Here is a 23,213-nt window from a genome sequence, read left to right as displayed (position 1 = left end):
CCCTGACCCACTACAATATTTTAATGTATTTATTGTAACTTACACCCATGAAATTACCATAAACTGCATAACTGCTGCTGACGGCAGTCACAAGGGGAGAGCAGTGTGTCATCATCTATGTGCCAACAACACCGACACGAGGATATCATATCGTGCGTCTAGGAGATGAACCATCAGCAGTTCTGAACACATTTTAATGACCACTAAATCACTGTGACTTGTACTTTCTGTATAAATATGCTTTTTTTCTGAGTGTAGTCTTTTGGTTGTTTTCTTCAACCGTCTCCCTGTGTGTTTATTTGTGTCCATGCTCCCAGATGTTTGGGGTTGCCAGATCGTGATCCTGCAAGTGTTCCTGCGCTGGAGGCAGCCACACCTGCCACTCGTCATCAGCGCCTTATTTAAGAGTGTGGCTGAGCTCCAGTCGGTGCCAGATTCTTCCTTCTGACTTGTCAGTACAGCTGTGGTCTGCTATTTTAGAAAACCCTCGCTAAAGGAAGGATCGTATAGTCATCAGTGTGTTTTGTCTTCACTAGGTATTGGTAGGAGTTTGCTGTTTTCACTATTCACTTTTTATGGACACTTGCACTGTGTGGGATTCAGGGAGGAAGCGCCACGCCTCCCCAGTGCCTGGAACTTGTAAATAGTGATTCATCGTGCACTTTATAAATAAATCCACTGTTCACCACAAGAGTCCTGCATTTGGGTGCTACTTCTCGCCTGCAACTCCATGGTCTGCCACCACAGTCTCTGACAAATTCAGTGACATACAGGACTGAGGACTCGAGTCTGCACCTGTGTAAAGTGGAAAAAAACAAAAACAGAGTCCTGGACATGGCTATAAGAGTTATTATAGTTTTGCATTTTCTGACAATTTTTAAATTTTATTTTAGTTAACTAAAATGTCACTTTTTGTTTTTTTATATGTAGTTTTAGTTTTTATTTTAGAGGGTTAAGAGTGTTTTTGTATGAGGCCCAGAAAGCTAGTTTGTGAGAAGGAGCAAGACGAGGACTACCAGACCTGGCAAATTAAATCCAGGTAGCTCCTCACGTGCATGTTTCCCATCAAACTGTCAGAAACATGAGACTAATGAAAACTTCATCATACATGACATTAATTGAGACATAAAGGAGTAAGAGGGAACAGTGTGTATGTGTGTAAAGCAGTAAGAGATGACTGCATCAGACTGAGCTAAGAATAATGAAACTCTGTAGAGCATTTTAATATCTCTGAAACACAAAATAATTCACAAAAATACAAACTTTCATCTAATCAAACAGTTTGAAAACTTCATAAAATGCAAACAGGAAACAACACACAGAAATGATAAATAAATAAATATGAGGCATGGAATAATTTATTTATAACGCACTTTAAAAACAAAGTTTACAAAGAGCAGGAAGAAGGTGATTTTAAACATTAAAGACAAATAAAAGAAACACGCTAAAGTTCATAAAAAATAAAAATAAGTAGAACAAATGTCAAGACAAACATTTAAAAATCAAAGATACCATCTCTCCATCTATGGTCAAGTGCATGCTTCACATCAGCAAGGTTAACTGTGAATTTCTATACCAAATAAAAGCTTTTTTTAAGTTGACCCCAGAGAAAGATGGTAAGCTGCCCAGTTAGTCAGAAATATACTATAGTGTAAAATTAAATAATCAGCTCAAGTTTTATGTAGTCAGTTATTTACAAATAAATACCTGTTATTCATCCATGACTCCTACATAATGTTTGTGCAATCAAAGTAAACATCTGTCAGATTATTATCACATATTTACTGCTTTGCAAACTTCATAAAGTACAAACAAACAAAGAAAACAAAACGAACACATACAAAATAGAATTTTTTTTTTAAGTAAATACTTTCCTCAGCAGAGCTTCGTGCTCTCAGACTTCTTCTTGCTATTTATGATAATAATAACTTACATGTAACGTCTTTCATTTATTTACTGTGTAGATACTGTGTAGCATTCACTCTGTGTTTTATCTGATAGCTGTTAAACATTTGTAAAAGTGACCTTATGATGACCTCAGTGCTGCTGGACTGAAGTGTCTGGCTGCTTGTTTGAATCCCCAACCAAATTGTCAGGATCCAGGAAAGATAAACCTCCAACGCTCTCCACTCCATTAACACCAACGATCCTTTGTGTAAAGCACTAGTAATTGTTATGACTTTGGATCCCCTGGTCCTCCGAATGCTTCTGTTAAAAGAAGTTTAATAATGAGTCAGTCTGACGGCACAAGAAGCAAAAACATGTTTGTGTTTGTTTCTGATGTACCTTTTGTGTAATGGCGAGAGAAATAAGCGGCAAGTGCAGCGACTACAAGTAAAGAAACAGTGATGATGATGGAGATCAGCACAGCGACCCTGGACCGACCTGCTGAGGTGAAAAAAAGGTCACCACAAATGGACCAAAAACGTCACCAAAACAGAAATGATGCAGATATAAATCTGGATTTTTTTTCTCACTGTTTCTCTGAGTCGTGTCCTCAGGATCTGGAGTTTGGAGGTTTCTGGGATGCAGTGGTGTCTCTGTCGATGACATTTTCCCATAGTTTGGGTCTAAAAGACACAAAAAAACATAAGGGTCATAAATTGTTAATAAAAATTTGAGTTTGGAACCACAAACATCGCCAAAACAAATCTTCTCACCGACTACAAGTTCAACAACAGCAGCTTTCACTCTGCTCCGCAGCTTGGGGATGAAACATCTGTATCTGCCGTTGTCTTCCTCCGACACGTTCAGGATCTTCAGTGAAATGTTCCCGTGTTTCATGTCGTCCATGAACAGCTCCGTCCTCCTGAAGTACGAGGCCATCTTCATGTCGGGGACCTCCTGCCTGTCCCTGTACAGGTGAACGTACTCCACTCGGCTCAGCCGGTCCGACGGGTCGGGCTTCAGGTCGGGTTTGGACCACTCCACCGTCAGACCCTGGACATCGAACATGGGCGCCAGGTGACACGGCAGGATGACATCATCACCCGGAGCAGCAACGATTGGAAGATTTGAACCGATCACCAGAACCTCACCTGGAAACAGGCAGAAAATTAATTCTCCTGGACTCCTACAGAACTTCCACAGATCTTCAGTGTATAACTCTGTAAAGTTACACACCAAACACTTGAAGATCTTGAACAGCCACACGAGTGTTTCCGCTGTTATTCCAGAAATGTTTCTTACTGAGATCAAATTATTTAAAGAAAGAAGTCCTCCTCAGTATACTGGTAAACAGGACAGAGATCTCAATATCAGGATGCGAATTTAGAGTAGAATAAATTAAGCTGAATGCATCAGGTTTAAATGGAGGCATATCTGTGCTGGTTCAGACACACGCAGTTTTGATCATGGGAAACAGTCTGGTCAGTAACTGCTTTAATCTAAACCTGAACAGCTTCCTCTGTGAGTAATCTCTGTAAATAAGTGACATCATCATGAGATCATCACACAGACAGTAAAATGCTGGGTTCCTGTGGGTACCTGCTGATCCAGAACAATGAAATTACAGTAACCAGACACAGGAAGACAAAAAAAAAAAAAAAAAAAACCTTAATCCACAAAGACTTTTAACCAAATTCTTCTGAATTAAGTTGTTAAAGCCAAAACTAGCTTATCTGTGGAAAACCATGATGGACGCATATGTCGGCTAAAAATACTGGAACATAGTGTTAATTCATCCCCTCACTACAATTTCCAGCTGTTTAAATGTTTAAAAATGGTGTGATTATGGGCTTAAGCTCTAATATTTACTTTTTAACTTGATTAGCCATCTGTATTGTTTGATTCTTGTCAATGTATGATGTGGTTTCTGGTGTTTGTGTGGAAACAACAAAGCAAATATTCAGTATATTAGGTTTGTGTGACATTGGTTTAATTCAGTCCTCGTTTGCTGACATTACTTCCCCCCCCCGTAAGGCCATGATTTCTTAAATAAATTCAATGTAATTTAAGTGAATTAAGTTCTACAGTGTGGAGACGTTACCGAGTTGGCTGCTGAAGACTTCTGGACTTCTAGAAAGACTTCCTGTACCATCACGGGACGTCGGAATAACTGGAAAAAGAAATTCACAACTTCAGAAGACATCATGAGAAGATAGAGAAGATTTTATAATACAAGCTGCTGACATCATACACAAAAACATGAAGCCTGAACATGAATATATTTAAAAACAAACAAACAAAAACATATAAACATATGGAAATTAATTAATATAATCTTTTTTTGCCTTATATTTGGTAATGTTTTATTAAATTGTGATGTTTAATGCTTTCTATATAGATTAGTTAGAAATATTCACAAAATAATTCCTTGACCCTGATAACAGGTCAGATAAAATAATAATAATAAAGAAACCACACAGAAAAGTCCCTATATAATTGAATTTCTTTTATGTCTAGTCACCAGTGATTAACTAACTGGATGTGTGGTGGGGGTTTTCCCAGAAATGACTCAATGATTGAATTGAATCAAGATTGAAAAGAGCAAAGTCATGATTACCAAACAATAAATGAGGTTATGACATGTGTAAATTTACAACTCAGTAGAATATTCTTATAAAGATCAAATGTGTGTACCACACAAATTAAGCACCCCTTCCCTGCCAAGGTGAACATATCTGTTCAGAACAAAGCAGGAGATCCATAAAAAGCTACACGTTAATCTATATTTTCTTCTGTTGTCTTATTTTGTACGGTAGGTTCAGGGAGTTTACCTCATAAAACAGTGGAGTAGGACTAACTTAAAATCTAACGCAGAATGGAAACTTTAAACTGAAAGCCTGACTAAAAATATTTACAAGAATAAGTGAAAAATATGTAAAATCAAGACTTTCGCGTGACTGAATTTGATTGGACAAATCCGTCACGTGATCAGGCCTTACAACTGCGCCGAAATGGCGGCTCCTTTCAAACCTTTTCGTACATTTTTCAAAGACAGACTTGCGAAATGAGCAAATGAAAACATTTGAGGCGAGAAACAAAGTTTGTAATGTGTCATTACGTGATATCAGAGATTACATTTACATTACATTTAATTTTCCACAAGAGCATACCGGACATGTTTTCTTATTTCGTTCTTGTTGCTAGGCAGCGGTGTGGCGCATGCGTTTTGTTTACGCTGTGAGAAACAGGTGTGGCGTGTCTGACGTAAATAGGCGTGTCGAACCTTTACACAGCTTTAGAATGCTCAGTGGATCATCGCCTTTATCCGATAAATAAATACATAACACTCTTATCAACGCTCAAATTGGAAGAAACCGCTTCATACGGGGCAGAACCTGCCTGATAATCACCACAATTTAACATTATTTCACGTGTCAAAAGTAATTAACTGATGTCATTACTCACAGTGACACACAACAAAGTTGAACTGCTAATAGTGAATTCGGCTTGTTTATTTCTTGAAAATGTGAATGAAATGTAGCTGTGAGTTTACCTTGAACGGGAGTCCAGACAAGCAAAGCTGAGCACAGGATGAAAGTCCACAGTGAGGATGAGTCTCCACCCAGCGAGCTGTACACAGACATGGCTCGTAGTTATTCTTTGAATGAATTACCTGAATCATCGTGGACCGTTCAAGTAGGCTACTTCTTTAGCCCCGCCCCTCTCTCTCTCTCTCTTTTCCTTCTTCCGTCATTTGTGTCAAATTTTTTTTCCAGACTTGCGACTAGACAGCCAACACAGTCATGAGCTGGAACACCCTTTCACCCAGTTATGTAGGTCTTACTAAACAAAAACAATAAAGTCCATCACTGAGCTATAAACAAGTGTTGTTCTCCATCACTTTGAACTACAGACATATTTACACAATAAATATACCCCCTGCCCTGATCCTCTGGCTCTTCTGGGTATTTCTGTTTGCAACACTATCACTCCAGGACACTCAGGCTGACCTTAGGAGTCATTTTCAACTGTATCAGATTGCTTTGCATGTTAAGTTGGGCACAAAGATTTCCCTTTTTATAGATATTGTTGGAAGTGCAGCTTCCAAAAAAAAATAAGGAATTGTAATTATCAGCAGAGGTTTAAAAAAAAACTTGAAAGATAAAGGATAAAGGTCAGTCTTTCATGTTTTAGACAGAGAAGAGAGGTGGTTTCACCTGAAACCTCTACTGATAATGATCATTACTGGGTCAACAACCTTCTAAGAGACAGCTCCCACAAGAGATTAAATACCTGGGATTCTTCACCATTGGATTTTAGAACCGAATAAGCTTCTCAATCAAAGGGAAAACATCTTTGAAAAACTTAAAGAAATACAGTATTTTTATTGCCTCAGTTCACAAAACCTTTGCTTTTCTAATCTAATTTCATTTGTTTTAATTAACTTGCATTTTGCTTCTATCTAACATAATACATTTTTCTGAAACCTGTTGACAAAAAAATAATTAATTGAAGTCAACAGTTCATTTTTTGAGTGTAGAAAATTATCAACTAAAAGGAACAATTTTACAGCTGCTGCAGAAACTCTGATTGGAGGTTTGGTATACATGGCTTTGCATGTGCACTCTGAATCAATCAAACCTCTGATACTTCACAAATCTCATTTCATTATTGCAGATCAGCCAGCGGATGGCTTATTTCCATCCATCCTTATCGGGGTCGGGAGGGAACCCATCCCAGCTACCATAGGGCGAGAAACGGAGTGCACCCATGACAGATCTCCAGTCTGTTGCGGGCCAATACAGAAAGACATAGAAAAATTCACAATCACATTGCCTATGAGCAATGTAGAATCTCCACTTAATGTTTGGACTATGGAAGGAGGCCATGGTACCTAGAGAGAAACCTTTAAATTTCCTTTAACGCTTTGATCTGTAACGGATGCTGGAAAAAAACTGAACATATTTAAACACAAAACAGTCTTGGTGTTTGGGGATGATTCAGTCTGGTTAGCAATGATCAGGGGGGATTTTAACCCTTTAATTTGTCCATCGGAGATGCTTTAAGGTCTCACTGAAGATTTAAGTTCTCTTTAAATACTCAGGTATAACATTTAAATAAGTTCACACAGTGAGACTAAATAAATATTCATTAAACATGCTGACAGTGAGGCAGAGGAGTGTTTCTTCTCCAGGCTGAACTTCACAGTTTTGTATTGAAGGAGGAAATCCATCAGTTTCACTGCTTGATGTTTCCAAGCAGATCCTCCAGAGTCTGACAGCAGCAACTCTGACTGAAGACGTCTGTAAGAAATATTTCCTGTTTACATCCTCTGATCTTCCACTCTGGGTTTTCTTGTATGACACTTTTTTTGTGTGAAAATGAGCTCGATAGATAAACTGGACGTGGTCTTGAGCTGGGGTCAAAGTTCAAATTAGGCTCACTTCCTGTTATAGAAGATGATCTTGGTGCTGCTGGGCCCGAGTGTCTCCCGGTGGCTGTTGGTTTGAATCCAACCTGAGTGAAGATCCAGTAAAAATAAAAAGTGTTTTCTCATTTGCCTCTGGCTGTTTCTGATTTTTTTAAAAAAAGTTGAAAAGATTTTTTTTTAAATCCAATTAAGTCTGATGGCAAGAATCAACATTATTTGTGTTTGTTTGTTTCTTACTTTTAATGTCTAAAAAATGCACTAATAGAATTATGCAAAGAAAGCAGCGACAGCAGCAACGGACATGAAGGCGATGACGATGATGACCACAGAGACCCTGGTGATGTCAACAAAGGAAAAAAGGTAAATGCACAAAAATGTCACCCAAACAGAAATAATGAGGAGAAGAGCTGGATTGTTAACTCACCGTTTCTTAGAGTTTTGTCCTGATGATCTTGCGTTTGGAGCGACATCTCTATAAAGTTACACACTGAAGACCTGAACATCATGAACAGGCCCATGAGTCTTTGTGGCGTTACTGCAGAGGTGTTTCTGGGACTAAATTATTAAATGAAACAAGTCCTCCTCAATATGTTTCCAAAACCAACAGAGAACTCATGGGAGATTTGTTTCACCCTAAAGCCTTGTTTAGTTCTAATAAGTGATGCTGAGTCAGTGGAATTAAGGAGCCTGGGACCTGGTAAACCTCAGTTCAGAGTTCACATGGGCTGAGGTTGTGTATAAACCTCAGCTCACGTGTCCATAAGGACCCATATGATCACAGGGTGACAGTGACATTGCACATCATAGGTCACAACACCACTGAAGGTTCAATATGTGGGACTCTGTCAGCTTTTATATGTGAAGAAACTGGAATGGTCAATAAAGTCAGGTTCTGCCATTTCTATCTTCGAAAGACTTCAACAAAATAAATTTCTCTGACCCATAACACTCACTATACATTTGAGAGATTACTAACCAATGAGTATTTCTTAGTTTTAGTGATTCCTCTTTAGAGAGACGGACCTTTAGGGATTAACCATGCAAATAAACAGGTCGAGTTTCTGAGTTCTGTCAATTTCGTTGAACTTCTATTCTTTATCACCTCTTCAAAAACAAAAGCATCCATCGTGTTTTTGAAGGAAGCCACAAGTAACAAAACTGGTTTAACACATGAAAAACGTTGGATTTCCTTCTTCAAAACTGTTCAACATTGCAGCTTTAATTTGATTAATTTGTTAATCAAATGCTCGTGATAACCCTCCCAGGCCAGAGACATGTCAACCGTTAGACATGACAAGGAGAGGCAAAGGGTTCTTTGTTTGTTTCAGCTCCAGTTTAAACAGAATCACCTTTGTCTTCTTTCATTTCTTCAGTCTTTGGGGTACTAAGAGTTACAAGACGAGATGAAGAAACAGCAAGAAGCAGAGAGCGTTTAAAAGTACAAAACAGAGCTGTTTTCACATTTAACTCATAACCTGTCTTTGTGGAGGATGTGTAGCACAGCAGGGTAGAAGCCTAACCGATTAACACAAATGGATGTCTGCGTATATCAGGCAATAACTGATTATTGGTGGTTATTCAAACATGATCTACATGGCAGATAAACAACAAAGTCACCAAAATCACCAGAGCTGCTTATATTTGGAAAGTCCAAATGTCATCTAAGCATTTAAAACAAATGAGTTGTTATTAAATGTCACGACGTCCTTTTGTTCAGTCACATCAATTCTGAGCTGATTAACTGATGAAATACTTTACAACAATTGTCCGTGACTCACTGACTGACTCACTGTGGGACGGATACGTATTGAAGCCCGTTTCCACTAACAAAACACCAACCCAAAAACCAAGTATCTAAAATCGAAATTTTGAGTTACTTTTCTCAACATTTCGACAAAATAACTCGAGTTATAGATCCTTTTTTCCTTAGTGGTGGTAACGGGCTTCCATAGATATGGGATGGGTGGATGGATACGGCCAGATGCGGCGTCTAAGTCTCTCTTTTTTTTCAGCGGACGGTTTTAACGTTTACCGGGAGATCTCCACACCTGTCAGATGTTGGTGCCAAACAGCAAAGTATAGCACGTGTCTTCTGTTACACTTTAAACACGCGGCCCTGCAGTATTAACAGAGACACCAGTCTAATACGTTCACACTCACACTTTCAGCCTGTTCAGTGTTGCCCGTTATAATTAATCCTATGAGCGCTTAAACGGGGGAAAGCCGCTCATCGCAAATGAGAGCCTGCTTAAATCATCTCGCTGAAACTTCTTTCCGTGTCAAAGTAACTCACTGATAACTGTCATCACTCACAGCGACACGGAGAAGAAGAACACACAGCTGTGAGCTGACAGTAACGTTTACCTCCAGCCAGAGTCCACACGCTGAAAGCCGAGCACAGAATAGAAGTCCACAGCGAGGCAAAGAGTGGGCTGTACACAGACATGGTGCACAGAACACGGAGTCCGTGGATTAATTAATCAAACCTGAGGTTGGCTGTGCTCCTGCCTCGATCTCACTGGATGTATGAATGAATGACCTGTTAGTCTTCAAATATCCAAATACGGTAATGAGCAATGTTCCCTCTAAGCTGCGCGCGTGCGCAATTGCTCACTGCTGCTGGCACGGTCTCTGCGCACAGAAAATCTGCGTTGCGCAAAAAATAAATAAATAAATAAATAAAATCTAACCTGAATTGAAATTAATATTAAAACTTTAACAATTCTGTTTTGCAGTGTTAGTCAGTAAGTGACTGGCTGCTTAGAACGATGCCACCTTATCCCATAGTCCAGCCAATAATGCGATGGTTGAGATGTGAGAGATTTGCGACGTTTAGCGCAAATCTTGTGTAGTTAGTGTGTAGTGTAGTCAATAGTTTAGTTGTGTGTGTCAGAACAAGGAGGCGACTGCTGAATACTGCTTTTCCTTTTTCAATCTATACCGGTACACATACCAGCCAAACAATTTGCGTTATGGAACAGAATGATTTCGGGATTTATATGGAAGGGCCGTAAACCCAGAGTTAGATATATAACATTGCAACTACCTAAGGAACGGGGTGGACTTTCCCTCCCAAACTTAGAAAGCTATTTTAAAGCAGCACAATTAAGATACTTAATTTATTGGCGTGATCCGTGGTATGAAGCAAAATGGAAATATTTAGATGTGACACAATTAAAATTACCACTACAGACAATATTAGGAGATAAAAAATTATATTTGGAACAGAAAAATAATTTAAACGAATGGACTAAAACTCCTTTAAAGATATGGTTTGATGAATGTGAAAGCCTTAAATCAGGAGCTGGAATCAAACAACTCAGATGTGTCACACAGGCACTGCCTGAGGTGTCAAATGACTATAAAGGAAGTACAACAACACCTGTGGTCTCTTTAGATAGTATTGACCGTCAACTCTGCAAGTGAATTTATTTTACAACTGTCATTTGAACACTGAGATTGGGGAGTTTACTCGAGTCCCTGAAACAGAACACTGGACATGTTTCACATGCGTCATGCTGAGTCACTGGTGAGCGGAAGTGATGTTTGTGTTTCTTTAGTTCAGTCTTCACTTAGTAAAACCATAAAGTCAGCTGACTACAGAGGCGAGGGTGTGGATTTTTTTAAATGGTAAATGTGGAACTAAATGTAAATCCGAAGTAACTGAAGTGCAGCTTTAATGCAAAACACATATCACATAACTGTTGGGAGTTAGAGATTTTCATGCTGAGTCATTCTGTCGTCCTTGCTGTCACTTGGGATTTTTATTTGTCCGGTTGAGCAGGAAATCTTCTTTCTTCATCTTATTGATTCTGGGTGGAGCAGGTGGATGTTTTCTCCTCTCTGTGTAGAAACCAGAGAGAGAGTCAGGAGCAGAGAGGTCCTTGAAGCTGCAGATCAGTGGTGATGTGACGGCATGTTGTCCGAGGTGCTCGCAGTATAAATGTGGGAGTAGAAGGACGAGAGCAGCCTGATGTGAGCAGAGAGGAAGCTGCAGGTCAGCACTGCTGTGTTTTACTACATGTTACTGATCTGAGGGAAGAACTTCAGCATTTTCACGAAAACCACAGTGTTCAGTATAAAAATCTGTGTCACGGTTAATGTAGTGTCATTAAATGTGTCGATTCTGTGTTTGGACGACTTCACAGGAAGTCTGACTAAGTAGAAATGGAAAGTTTCCTTCTTGTTTCTTTGAAGGAGATGAACTTTGAGCTCTACTGGTCAGATTTACACCAACATGGATCAAACTCAGTCGGACATAAAGCAGCAGGAAAAAAAGACTCTGACTGGAGGTTTGATAACATCAGGTGTGTCATCAAACCTGTGACACAAACAGCTTTTCTGCAGGTCAGCCAGCAGATGGCAGCGTTCTCTTAAAGAAAAGCTGCATTTGAACTGCATACACTATGTTGATGATTGACGTCAGGTTTATAAGATGCAAACAATAAACAAAGTAAAGGCTCCATTAATATAAATATAGGTTCTCATTGTCAAATGTAACCATGTTACGAGGTAAACAGTGACTTAACATCAAATAGAGGCAAAAAAGAAAACACATTAGTGTCTAAACGTGCTTGAACTTTTTACTTTCACACTCATATTTGCAGACGATTTCACACATTCACATATATCACTGTATAACTTCATATATATATCACAGTGTAACTTTACACTCACTGCAGTAACAAATACACCCATCCAAAATTCTTAAATATAAATATTCTTATGAATAAATATCTGAGGTAATAAAAAAATAAAATATAATAATAAAAAAACAAAAGACCCTGAGCTGGCTAACAGCTGCAAACACATCAGTTTAATTGTGAACCAAAGGAGCTCTGTCATGTTACAGAGCAGGAATAAAGAAGAGTTGGACACAAACATCCTCTGATTTTAGCTCCGTAACTGCAGCAGAAACTACAGTCAGGAGGATATCTGTCAGCCTGCACAAAGTTTGTAGCTTTAAATGACAAAAAGAGGAAGTTAAGCTTGAGCTCTGTATCAGGATCAAACTGCTTCTTTAAATAAATAACTAGAAACAGCCTGAACATTGAGTCCTGACCAGCAGGAAGTTTCAATTACATTTAATAAATTAACTGTGGCTTTAAAAATGAAGACCAATAAATATCTGAAGTTTCAATCACCTTGTGTAAGGTGCTCACAGTGCTGTCATATAAAACTAGCTTTCATAAATAAACACTTACAGCATCACAATAAGTGACTCTGTTTAAATTACAGCTGCATTAAACATCATTCACAGCAGGTCATTAACACAGTGCAGTAAAGTAATCAGCTTATAACCTGTTTTTGTAACTTCTTCTGTGTCTCCCACACAGTTTTCAGATGATGGTTTATTTCCATCTTTCCACCTGAGCTGTGTCACAAATGTTCATGGAAATTTCCTTTAATGCTGTGAAATCCTTCCAGTCCTGCTGTTTGGGAATAATTCTCTTCAGTCCAGAACAGTGATGATGATCATTTCTTTTACAACATTTTCTTTGTTGAGCTCGATAAATAAACTGGACGAGGCTCGAGTCTTCAGCTGGGGTCAAAGTTCAAAGTGTGTTGTTTGCTGAAGCAGAGTAGAAAAGCAGTATAGAAGAACCAGTCCATTTATTCCTTTGAGCAAGGCAGCTAGACTGGTAGTGGTTGTTTTTCTGTCTCATCATCCTCTGGATGCTTCTGTTGAAAAAAGTAGAATAATGAGTCAGTCTGATGACACAAGAAGCAACAACATGTTTGTGTTTGTTTGTTTCTTACTTTTAGTGTCTGGTGAAAAATGTGTCTGGAGAAATATGCAGCAAAACCAGCGAGAGCCAAAACTAATAATAAGGTGATGACAGCGATGACCACAGCGACCCTGGATCGACCTGCTGAAGTAGAAAAGACAAGAAGGTCACCACAAATACACAAAACCCCAAACAGGGATGATGCAGAGAAGAGTTGGACTGTTTTCTCACCATTTGTTGGAGTCGTGTCCTGAGGATCTGGAGTTTGCAGCGGCGTCTCTGTCGTTGAGGTTTTAGCAAAGTTTGAATCTAAAAGACAAAACAGTCAAAATCTGTTATTAAAATTAGGCTGAAAGTTTGTATTGGGGACAAAACAACTTTTAGTTTGGAACCACAAACATCAACAAAACAAATCTTCTCACCGACTACAAGTTCAACAACAGCAGCTTTCACTCTGCTCTGCAGCTTGGGGATGAAACATCTGTATCTGCCGTTGTCTTCCTCCGACACGTTCAGGATCTTCAGTGAAATGTTCCCGTGTTTCATGTCGTCCATGAACAGCTCCGTCCTCCTGAAGTACGAGGCCATCTTCATGTCGGGGACCTCCTTCCTGTCCCTGTACAGGTGAACGTACTCCACTCGGCTCAGCCGGTCCGACGGGTCGGGCTTCAGGTCGGGTTTGGACCACTCCACCGTCAGACCCTGGACATCGAACGAGGGCTCCAGGTGACACGGCAGGATGACATCATCACCCGGAGCAGCAATGATTGGAAGATTTGAACCAATCACCACAACCTTACCTGGAAACAGACGGAAAATTAAGCCTCCTGATCTCCCACAGACCCCTGTAAAATTAAACCTCCTGAACTGCCACCACTAGACTGAAGACCTGAAAATCAGTAACAGCCCCATCAGTCTCTTAATATACGCTACAAAATTTCAGCCATAACCAGTGTGCAGTTGTTGTCAGTGATGGCTGTTTGTTGTTCTGTTACAGACTGACTGAGCCTCATATGTTCTGTCTGTGGCCCTGAAATTCTAACATTTTTAAGTTTTACATAAACAACTTGATTTAATTTCACATCTTTTATTTCATTACTATCATACAGAGTGACTGCTTCGTGTTTTCACTGATTCATGTTGATCTTTTGATAATTTGAAACTTATTTGAAACTCATTATTTAACTGCTCCAAATAAAGAAAAATAAGATGAGTTCGAGTTTAATAACCAACTAATTTAATTTATTTAAATATGTAAACTACAAATCGAGAGTAAACTACAAAACACGCACAGACACCTGATTGGACGAACGAGTTATGTGGGCAGTCAGAGCTCATTCCTGAGTCATCACGTCGGAAAGCGAGGCAGGTTTGTGGAAACGTGTTGTCAGCAGCAGCATGTGTGCGGGCAGAGTCTGCATCACTCCGGGTCAATAAACAGTTTTTTAGTTTCGGCTCACCGGACGTTGTGTTTTTCTAACTCTGCTCTTTCTCCCCTCTGACAAACACACGGCTCTTATAACCGCGTCATAGACCTGCTCGGTGAATCATCTCTATCGTGTCCGTTATAAACAAGCCTCTAAACTGAGAGCAGTCGCTTCACACAGTCAGAACCTGCCTGACAATCTTCTCGTTTTAAGCTTCTTCCGGTTTTAAAGTAACTCACTGACAGCTGTCACACTGTTAGTGACGGACAACACAGCACAGCTGATAACAGTCAATTCAGCTTATAGTGTGTGAATGCGAGAGTGAATGAATAGGGGCATTGTAAAGCGCTTTGGGTGCCTTGAAAAGCGCTATATAAATCCAATCCATTATTATTATTATTATTCACATCCGCCAGTTTTTCATTAAAATTCACTGTAATCTGCACGAACATGCAGCTAGAAGCTGGACACATCGGCTTACCTTGTACAGGAGTCCAGACGGACAAAGCCGAGCACAGGAGAAAAGTCCAGAGTGACATAAAGGAAGAGTCCTTAAAGTAGAAGTTGTTCAGAGACATGATCGATGATTAAAAATTCCGTTTTCTGACTGACGCGAGTTTTTTGGAAAGCTGCAGTCCGATCAGTCCCTGCCTGCTTCGAGCGAATTGAATGAATGAGCTGCGAGGCTCACTCGCTGTTTAAAAATAACAGTCTCCGCCTACGGAGCGGTGTAAGTTAGCCCTAGAGGGTTATGAAGTCCCGTGATGTGATTACGCAGGGGAAACCTCACAGCGAAACCTGTCTGTCGCGCTTTATCGCATCACCGAAATTACTCTGTACTTGGATCACTTAGAAACTCCGAGTCTCAGTTTGTAACTAATCTGCTCGGTCTCACTTTCTGTTCAGTTTGAAGCCTCAGACATTATAATGTGTCTCACTGATAACAAATAAAAACAAGCCAACCTGTCAGGTGAAGTAAGCGACTCTGAACCTTCATAATAGAAAAACATGAAAGTCACGTTGACACAACAAAAACGTGCTGTGTCATTAATGACTCAGCAGTATGTAGCACAGCATCCAGAGACTAACTAACATATAAAAACTGCAGGACAGTAGCTCTCGAGGACTAGGATTGGGCACCCCTGTGCTAGACTGTAAATCCTGCTTAAGACAACACGTGGCATCAGTTTGTATAAAATGTAAGTAAACGTGTTTCATCTCTTATCAGTTCAGCAGCTTTTTCTAACAGGAACTTCTCTGGTTTAAAACCAACAGACGTGATATAAAGGAGTCAGTCAGCTTACGTCTGAAACCATTGAGTCAAAGTTTGGTTTATTGGTGGAAGTTTGTCAAAAAGCCTCATAACTTATGATGAAACTATGATTCCTATAAGTGTGGCGCGTATTATGATCATATAGAACGCACTGTAAAATGATTAAAAATTTTATGTCTCATTTGACCTCTGACCTCTCCTTCAAGCTCAATAGACTGATCTGAAGGCCCCTTCAGTATTTAATGTTGAATAATGTTACATTTTCTGGTTTTACTGTCCAGTAAAGAAACGTTGGGGAAAAGAAACAACAATAAAATCAGCTGTGTTTTATATTTTTTTAATTTAAATTAATAATACATATGATTTGATTTTCAGTTGATGTTTTCACTGAGCTGAATACGCCTGTAGTGCATTTAAATATCCCTGAAACACAAAGAATTTACAAAAACTACAGACACAGAACTTTCATTCAGTGAAACAACAAACAGGCTTTAACTAATAAACAACATACAACAATGACAATGAAACACAAGTGATGTAATGAATCACTGACGGCACAACAAAGTTTATACAGACGAGCAAAAGAAAGTGAACGATGAGTCAGTCTGATTGCACAAGCAGCAACAACATACTTACTCTTACTTTTAGAGTGAAAGAAATGTGCAGAAAACCAGCGACAGACGAAACAGATGATAAGATAACGACGACCACAGAGACCCTGCATCGATCCGCTGATGTGGAAAAGACAAGAAGTTCACCACAAACACACAAAAAGAAATGATGCAGAGAAAAGTTGGACTGTTTTCTCAACTTAATGTCTTCTTTACAAAAAGGTAACATTTGACCTACTTTCATTGGCTAATTCTGACCAATCACACAGGTGGACCAAAAATGTTTTAAATCATCCTCTGCTGAGCGACCTCTGAACCAAGAAGAACCTTAACTGTGCACTGCTGTGGATGCTGTTTGCTGTAACACTGACACGTGAGTCTGTAGTTTTGGTTATAGTGAACCTGCCTCCTGTTTATGAGATATTTGTAGCAGAAGTCAGAGGGAATAAAAAAGGAAAGAGAAAAAACAAAGCGTATTTGCCATGAAATTTGAGTGTTTAGCAGTATAAATATAATCTTTATGCCGGATCAGTGTGTGAGTACTGGGCTAAAGTGAGGATGACGTCACTTCTTGCAAAACGTCTGTTTTGAGCTTTCTATCCCTGATATTCTAGCTTCACCTGATTTGAACCAAAAATTTTACATTTAGATTCATGGTTAAAAAATGGTCACGAAAAGCGTTTCAACATCTGATCAGTTTGAGAAGAATCGGCCTTAATGTTCAGCATGTTTCCAGCAATGGATCTGTTTCATCAGTGGACTGATTCTTATTTAACAGAGACTCCTGGAGACTCAGAGCACTTTATACAACATTCATCCAGTCACACATAAACTTCTTCTATACTCGAGTGATTTTATCTTTCTAACATTCTCACTCTGATGGATGCATCAGGGTTAGTGTCTTGCAGGATATTTAGGACATTTATTTTAGCAGTATAAATGATTCTTTATGGCAGCTCAGTATGTGAGTAATGGGCTAAAGTGAGGATGACGTCACTTTTTGCAGCAAATAAAGTTTTCTGCTGAAAGTGGAACAAACGAGTGAGCAGACAGAGCTGGAAACTGCTCCAGTTTCAGTTTCTCCTTGTAGGCACAGAGGAGGCTTTTATTGAGGTATTTTAAAGAGTTTACAGCACAGTGTGCAGCTCTCTCTCTCTCTCTGCTGATGAGAGTGAATGGAGCTCACCCACCTGTCTCTGTCTTTCTTACTTTCTCACATCTTTCTGCCATTCAAAACAGGTATTTACATTTTATTTACATATTTACATAATATCAGATTGATTATTATTTTTCACTTTTGATACCAGTGTTAAAGGGACTGTCTAATCCACATTGTTCTTTACAATCCACAGCACTAATAATAATGGCCTCTGCATTTCTATCCTTCTATCTAACATTCTCACTCTGATGGCTGCATCAGGGTTAGTATTTTGCTCAAGGATATTTGGCATGCAGATTTAAGGAGTCAAGGATCAAATCACCACCCTTTCATTTTGGTAAAGGACCTGCTCTACAGCCACCTCATATGGAGAACACAGAGGAACTTGGAATTTGAATATCCAGGAAAGGTCATAGGTTTGCATTGCTCATTTTCACATTTTGTTTGCTGACCTCTGCTCTCTGTTCTTAAACTGGAGTGTTTTAATGTAAAGTGAACATCTTTACTGACAACAAACCTGCTGTAATTATAAATGGCATCTCCATTTTTAAATAATCAAAAATGAAAAACACTGGCACATAAAAACATGACAACAACACCTGGATCAATACTGTGAGATTATTACACTGTCGTATGTTACATCATACCTCTAATCAAAGAATTGTTGAATCATTATACGGCTGATTAAAGATTGTGAAATCATTATGTAGTTTTAGGTTGCATTATACTCCTGATTTAGAAGAAGGTGAAGATTGTTAAATTTATTCACCTGATTTGTATTACATTATTATTATTATTATTATTATTATTATTATTATTACATTATTACATTATACTGCTGATTTGCTGTGAATGAGTTACACTGTTTTATGATACTCCATACTGCTGATTTATAAAGAGAATACTGTTTGCAGGGAATCATGGCCTTGCTTTTCTGATTGTAGAAAGAACAGAGCACACTGCACGGGAGCTTCTCCCTCACATTAGCCAGGAGCAGAAAAACAGGGAGCCGAGGTCGTAACTTAGACTCACTGAGAGAATGTGGATGTTTAGGTTTTATGACTGGGTGGGGGCCATTACCGTGACGGGACATTACCGTCACACAGGAAGTAAAACCTCGTACTTTCAGAGGTAAGAAGATAAAAACTCACTCAGATACTCACAGTTTGTCTTTCAAAGCTCAGCAGAGAAGATTCAGAATCACACTTTAACACATTTTGTGCCATTTAAGTGGAGCCTTTAAATGTTATCTGAGCCTAAATATAACACAGCAGGTCTATTACTGGAGAGTCGAGTTGAAAAACAAACTGTGTACACAATAACTATCTGCATCCTTCACTGGGAGACACTATTGTGATGTAGTTTCTGAAACATGAGTTATTTATAGCTCTGTTATTTGTAGTTCATTCCTTTTCGTCAGCAAAAGGAATGAACTAGGAATGAAAGACAGGAGGGAACTCCTTCCTTGTTTACCATCAAGGTGTACACTGAACAAACAGCTCGTTCCTCTGGTCTTAGTGGATCGGTGCTCTCTTCCGGTCAAATTTTTCCTTGCTACGTTTATTTCTTTAATTTTTCTTTTTAACCTTAAGTGTCAAAAGAATCCTGTTCACTTATTTTCAGCAACAGTTTTGTGTGTTTACTTTATTACTGGAACAGTTTTCTGGATTTACATTTTTGAATCCAGCTGTTGTGTGAACACATGAAATGTTTGCAGATAAAGTGAACACAGCTGGAAACACTGTGAGGAAACAGAACAATAACACAAGTAACTATACTGTAACACATATTTTAATCATGAACGGCTCCTAAACATGTTAGCAATGAATAAGTTGATCATAAAATCACTTATGTCAGGTGATAACTGTGAAATTGTCACTGGGAGTGGGACTGATACAGTCTCAGTGTGTTAATGATAAAGGTGAGAGGTCATCCCTTCTTGTTTCGTCAGGTTGAACGAGTCCTCTCCTGCTCCAGTCAAACATGTTTAGGTGCAAACATCTCACTGTTTGACTGGAGCAGGAGAGGACAGAAAAATAAAGACTGATTTTTTTTTGCTCTTAAAAATTAGAAAAAATAAATCATCTATCTATCTATCTATCTATCTATCTATCTATCTATCTATCTATCTATCTATCTATCTATCTATCTAAACAACAGTTGTCAGGCACTTTATTGTAAAGCAACGACCCAGAAAAAACAGTTCTGTCTGAAACTGATCATGAACTCATGATCTCAGGTCAGGCGATAACTCTCAGTGGATCTGTCACTGGGAGTGTCAGTTGTTTCTTCTGCAGGGAGAACCATGTAAACAAACACAGATAAGACTTTTATGATGGGTGTTGGTTTTCGAGATCTGTGACCCAGATTCATTGTTTGCTTTGCTTCCAGCAGCACTTTCATGATTCCTTCTGACTTATTACTGAAACACACTTATGTGGATTTACACATTCTACTCCACCTGTTGTGTAACACGTGAACTGTTCTGTATTGCAGATAAAGTGAACCCTGCTGTCTCGTACACTGACATTACCGTCACACAGGAAGTGAAACCTCGTACTTTCAGAGGTAAGAACATAAAAACTCACTCAGATACTCACAGTTCTCTCTTTGATCGCAGGCTTTCCTTATTTCCTTGATGACATTATCATTGTTTATAAATAGGAGTGACCTGGTGATGTAACGGGAGTTTCAGGGCTGCGTTTGCATGCTTTCATACTTTCACTCTCACTATCACAGGAAGCCAGTCTCAGTCTCATCAATGACTTTATTTGGATTGTTATTGGCACAGACACTGACTCTCTAACCCTGCTGTTATCTCAGAGGGCGGTGCTACCCTGGATCACCACCAAGTCATTGGTTCAGGTATGTGGACGACACCTGGGTGACAATCAAATCTCAGGACGTACCACAATTCACAGATCACATTAACTAGCTGGATGAACACATCGGATACACCAGGGAGGATATGAAGGCAGGTTGGCCTTCTTAGACTGTGAGATTTCCACCAGTAATGGGGGACATTTAAAAGCTGATGTGCCAGGTTTCCCCATTATAAAGCGTTTACAAGAAACCTGCAGTCAGCTGAGAACGAAGAAGTCACTTGGATGAGTGACGAAATGTTTCTCACACTGAAAACGTTCAGATGAACAAAATCAACGTTTAGGGATCGACTCACTTTTCTATTCAACGTTCAAGACTCAAACAGACACGTTTTGCTGTAACGTTTGACTTGAATAACAAAAGAAAGAAAGAAAGTTTCGTCATATCCTGATTCTGTTTCAGGCTCGGTCCGATCAGACCTGTGTTTCAGGAACAGCAGCTGATAAACATCGCGATTCACTCAGAAATATAACATTATTAATCTTTAAAATAGAAAAGCAACTCTGGTTAAAATCTGCAGGGTCATCGTTTCACCCACTCGCCTCCTCCACCCGCAGGGTGTCACATGTCAGTATTGTGTACAGAGAAAAAACGAAGCTCTGCTCATTAAAATGATTTTTATATATTTACAATAAAAACCAGGGCTCGTTCCTCTGTGTTTCTGTGCCGTGAATCAAACACACGATGTCCCCACTACAACAACACAGAGTAACGAACGAACTTCTGCGACCGTCAGAACAAGCTGCAAACACACGCTCGAGTAATCGCAGATGACCATAACATTACTGCAGACACATTAAGGTCACGTGTAACAAAACTATCAATCCGTATATTTTAACGTAATTTACTGACCTTTTCTTTGGACGCTTCGACGCGGAGATCCAATTTCTCAAAGAGCAACCAGGAAGTAAACAGCTCTGGTCATGTGACACATAAATCTCCCCGTATTATAATATTAAAGTATTTACTGAAAAATGCTTTAAAGATCACTCAGGAACATTTTAAAATTTCATACATAAAACTATTGTTTACTATTACTTGTGTGGGTTTAAATAAGTTAAACACAAAGTGTAAAGAAATAAATATTGATGACTACTGTCGTATAGCCGAGAGACAGAGTGAGTGAGCTCTATCGACTTATATCAAGAGAGAGAGAGCGCCCCTGGTTTCAAGAGGGAAAGTAAAAGAGGCAGAAATGTTCAGCTTTGACTCCGGTCTGCTCTCTTTTTCTACTTTAAACCGAAAATGTCGTTTAAAACCACAACAACACACTGAGGATCTCTCTGCGCGGGTTAGGTCGGGCCCCCATTGGCTATTTCTAAAACACCTGTTAAAACTCTTTTTTTTTCTTAGCTTTATTTATTTGTTTATCATTAATATTGTTGTTGTTGTTATCGAATGACTGTGCGGTTTTTGAGGGATTTGTGTACCACTTGTGTTTTTATTGATAGTGTAGTATAATAAGTTGTGTTGTTTGGAGTTTGCAGAGCTTCACTGTGTCACAGAACAGCGTTATCAAGATGTTGCGATGCCCAAATTTTTCAATAGTGTCACTGCGAGACGGTTTTGAGCCTCACTTTGCCCATCATTAATAAGAGAAGGGAAACAGAAAAGTTCACCACAGACACACAACTAACACTTTTCTGTGTTTTCTATCACCTGGTTTTACTTCTGCTTCCCCCCCCCCACAGCTTTCATCACAGTGTTATACACACTTTGAACACCGGCTGTACTGAGAACAGAGCTCACTGCAGACAGTCCGGACGTCCCCACAACAAGAAAACTTCTAGAAAATTAAACTAAACCTAAAGCCAAACATAACAAAACGTTTTAAGCTTTAACATTAACTGAAACTATTTTGTAAACTTGAAAAACTCAAATAAAATCAGAAGATTTTCAAGATTCATTTAAACCGCTAGTTTCCTTGGTTTCACCCACAATGCTGGATCTAACACTCAGCTCAAAAGACTCAAAGTTTAAAATAGTTTGCTTTTTTAATGGGCTTTTTTGTCAAATTTTAGGCTAAAAGAATGAAACTTAGAGAATGTTTTCTCCTGTTAAAAGTCTACAAAGTTAAAAGTGAATAAAAAGGAGAAATGGAACAAGATCCTGATCGTCCCCTGAAGCACCGCCCCTCTGCTGTTACGGGTCGTAAGTGCTGGAAGTGAAAGTCAGGGTGGGATTTTTTTGCAGCTAGAGCTGCTGTTTTGAGACGCAGAGCTAAAAATCAAAAGTGGGGAATGTGGGGGTCTTCCCACCTGGGTTGAAACCAAATGAGCGGAGAAAGGGGCATGTCGACCAGAGGGGAGGGAATCCCCCTCATTCCCAAAATGTGATGCCATCACATGACTGAATGTGACTGTCCCAGATCACTCAGGCTGACCTAATGTGCCCCCACGTGGGCGATCGTGGCTCAAGAGTTGGCAGGTCATCTTGTAATCGGAAGGTTGCCGGTTCGAGCCTCGCCTCCGACAGTCTCGGTCTTTGTGTCCTTGGGCAAGACACTTCACCCGTTGCCTACTCCAGAGGGCCCGGTGGCGCCAGTGTCCGGCAGCCTCGCCTCTGTCAGTGCGCCCCAGGGCGGCTGTGGCTACACAATGTTGCCATCATCAGTGTGTGGATGTGTGGATGACTGAATGTGTAAAGTGCTTTGGGGTCCTTAGGGACCAAGTAAAGCGCTATACAAATACAGGCCATTTACCATTTATGGCTCCCGGTAAATATTCTCTGCTTTTGTGAGCACATGATATGACAGTGAATGTGCCATAATAAGACCTGCAGGTCTGAAGCTAATAATTAACTTAATTATCATA

General features: G+C 39.4%; 2 protein-coding genes across 5 annotated transcripts; both read right to left on the bottom strand.

The window, feature by feature from the left end:
* Positions 1-1,313: 1,313 nt before the first annotated feature.
* LOC146390210 (myelin-oligodendrocyte glycoprotein-like) lies at positions 1,314-9,868 on the bottom strand. 3 transcript variants are annotated; one of them, XM_084923256.1, is made up of 6 exons: positions 5,441-5,544; positions 3,989-4,057; positions 2,661-3,038; positions 2,478-2,570; positions 2,287-2,388; positions 1,314-2,208 (listed from the first exon to the last, which is right to left on the bottom strand). In XM_084923256.1, exons 1-6 carry the CDS (start codon positions 5,529-5,531, stop codon positions 2,174-2,176), a joined length of 768 nt encoding a protein of 255 aa, XP_084779382.1. In that variant the 5' UTR covers positions 5,532-5,544; the 3' UTR covers positions 1,314-2,173. The 3 variants fall into 3 exon arrangements, with proteins under 3 accessions (XP_084779382.1, XP_084779383.1, XP_084779384.1); XM_084923257.1 differs by having other exon boundaries at positions 2,287-2,385; XM_084923258.1 differs by lacking the exons at positions 3,989-4,057; positions 5,441-5,544 and adding an exon at positions 9,683-9,868.
* A 2,015-nt stretch (positions 9,869-11,883) lies between these two features.
* On the bottom strand, positions 11,884-21,235 carry LOC146390209 (myelin-oligodendrocyte glycoprotein-like). 2 transcript variants are annotated; one of them, XM_084923255.1, is made up of 5 exons: positions 14,956-21,235; positions 13,470-13,847; positions 13,279-13,356; positions 13,079-13,188; positions 11,884-13,000 (listed from the first exon to the last, which is right to left on the bottom strand). In XM_084923255.1, the coding sequence occupies exons 1-5, from the start codon at positions 15,050-15,052 to the stop codon at positions 12,953-12,955; spliced, it is 711 nt and encodes a 236-aa protein (XP_084779381.1). In that variant the 5' UTR covers positions 15,053-21,235; the 3' UTR covers positions 11,884-12,952. The 2 variants fall into 2 exon arrangements, with proteins under 2 accessions (XP_084779381.1, XP_084779380.1); XM_084923254.1 differs by having other exon boundaries at positions 13,079-13,191; positions 14,956-18,312.
* Positions 21,236-23,213: the final 1,978 nt, after the last annotated feature.

Source organism: Perissodus microlepis, chromosome 3 (assembly GCF_051167445.1).
Source record: "Perissodus microlepis isolate ML-2025 ecotype Zambia chromosome 3, ASM5116744v1, whole genome shotgun sequence".
Classification (NCBI taxonomy): domain Eukaryota; kingdom Metazoa; phylum Chordata; class Actinopteri; order Cichliformes; family Cichlidae; genus Perissodus; species Perissodus microlepis.
Note: the sequence above shows the minus strand (reverse complement) of the source record. Positions and strands in the feature narration are given on the sequence as shown.

Bases quoted from the DNA above. Each gene is read 5' to 3' on its own strand.
- LOC146390210 (XM_084923256.1), bottom strand. From the start codon at position 5,531: ATGTCTGTGTACAGCTCGCTGGGTGGAGACTCATCCTCACTGTGGACT. The intron at 2,571-2,660 runs GTGAGAAGATTT...TGTGTCTTTTAG, and splicing joins TGTTGTTGAACTTGTAGTCG to ACCCAAACTATGGGAAAATG. The intron at 2,209-2,286 runs GTACATCAGAAA...TTCTTTTAACAG, and splicing joins CTCTCGCCATTACACAAAAG to AAGCATTCGGAGGACCAGGG.
- LOC146390209 (XM_084923254.1), bottom strand. From the start codon at position 15,052: ATGTCTCTGAACAACTTCTACTTTAAGGACTCTTCCTTTATGTCACTC. The intron at 13,848-14,955 runs GTAAGCCGATGT...GTCTGTTTCCAG, and splicing joins CGTCTGGACTCCTGTACAAG to GTAAGGTTGTGGTGATTGGT. The intron at 13,192-13,278 runs GTGAGAAAACAG...TTTCTACTTCAG, and splicing joins GGACACGACTCCAACAAATG to CAGGTCGATCCAGGGTCGCT.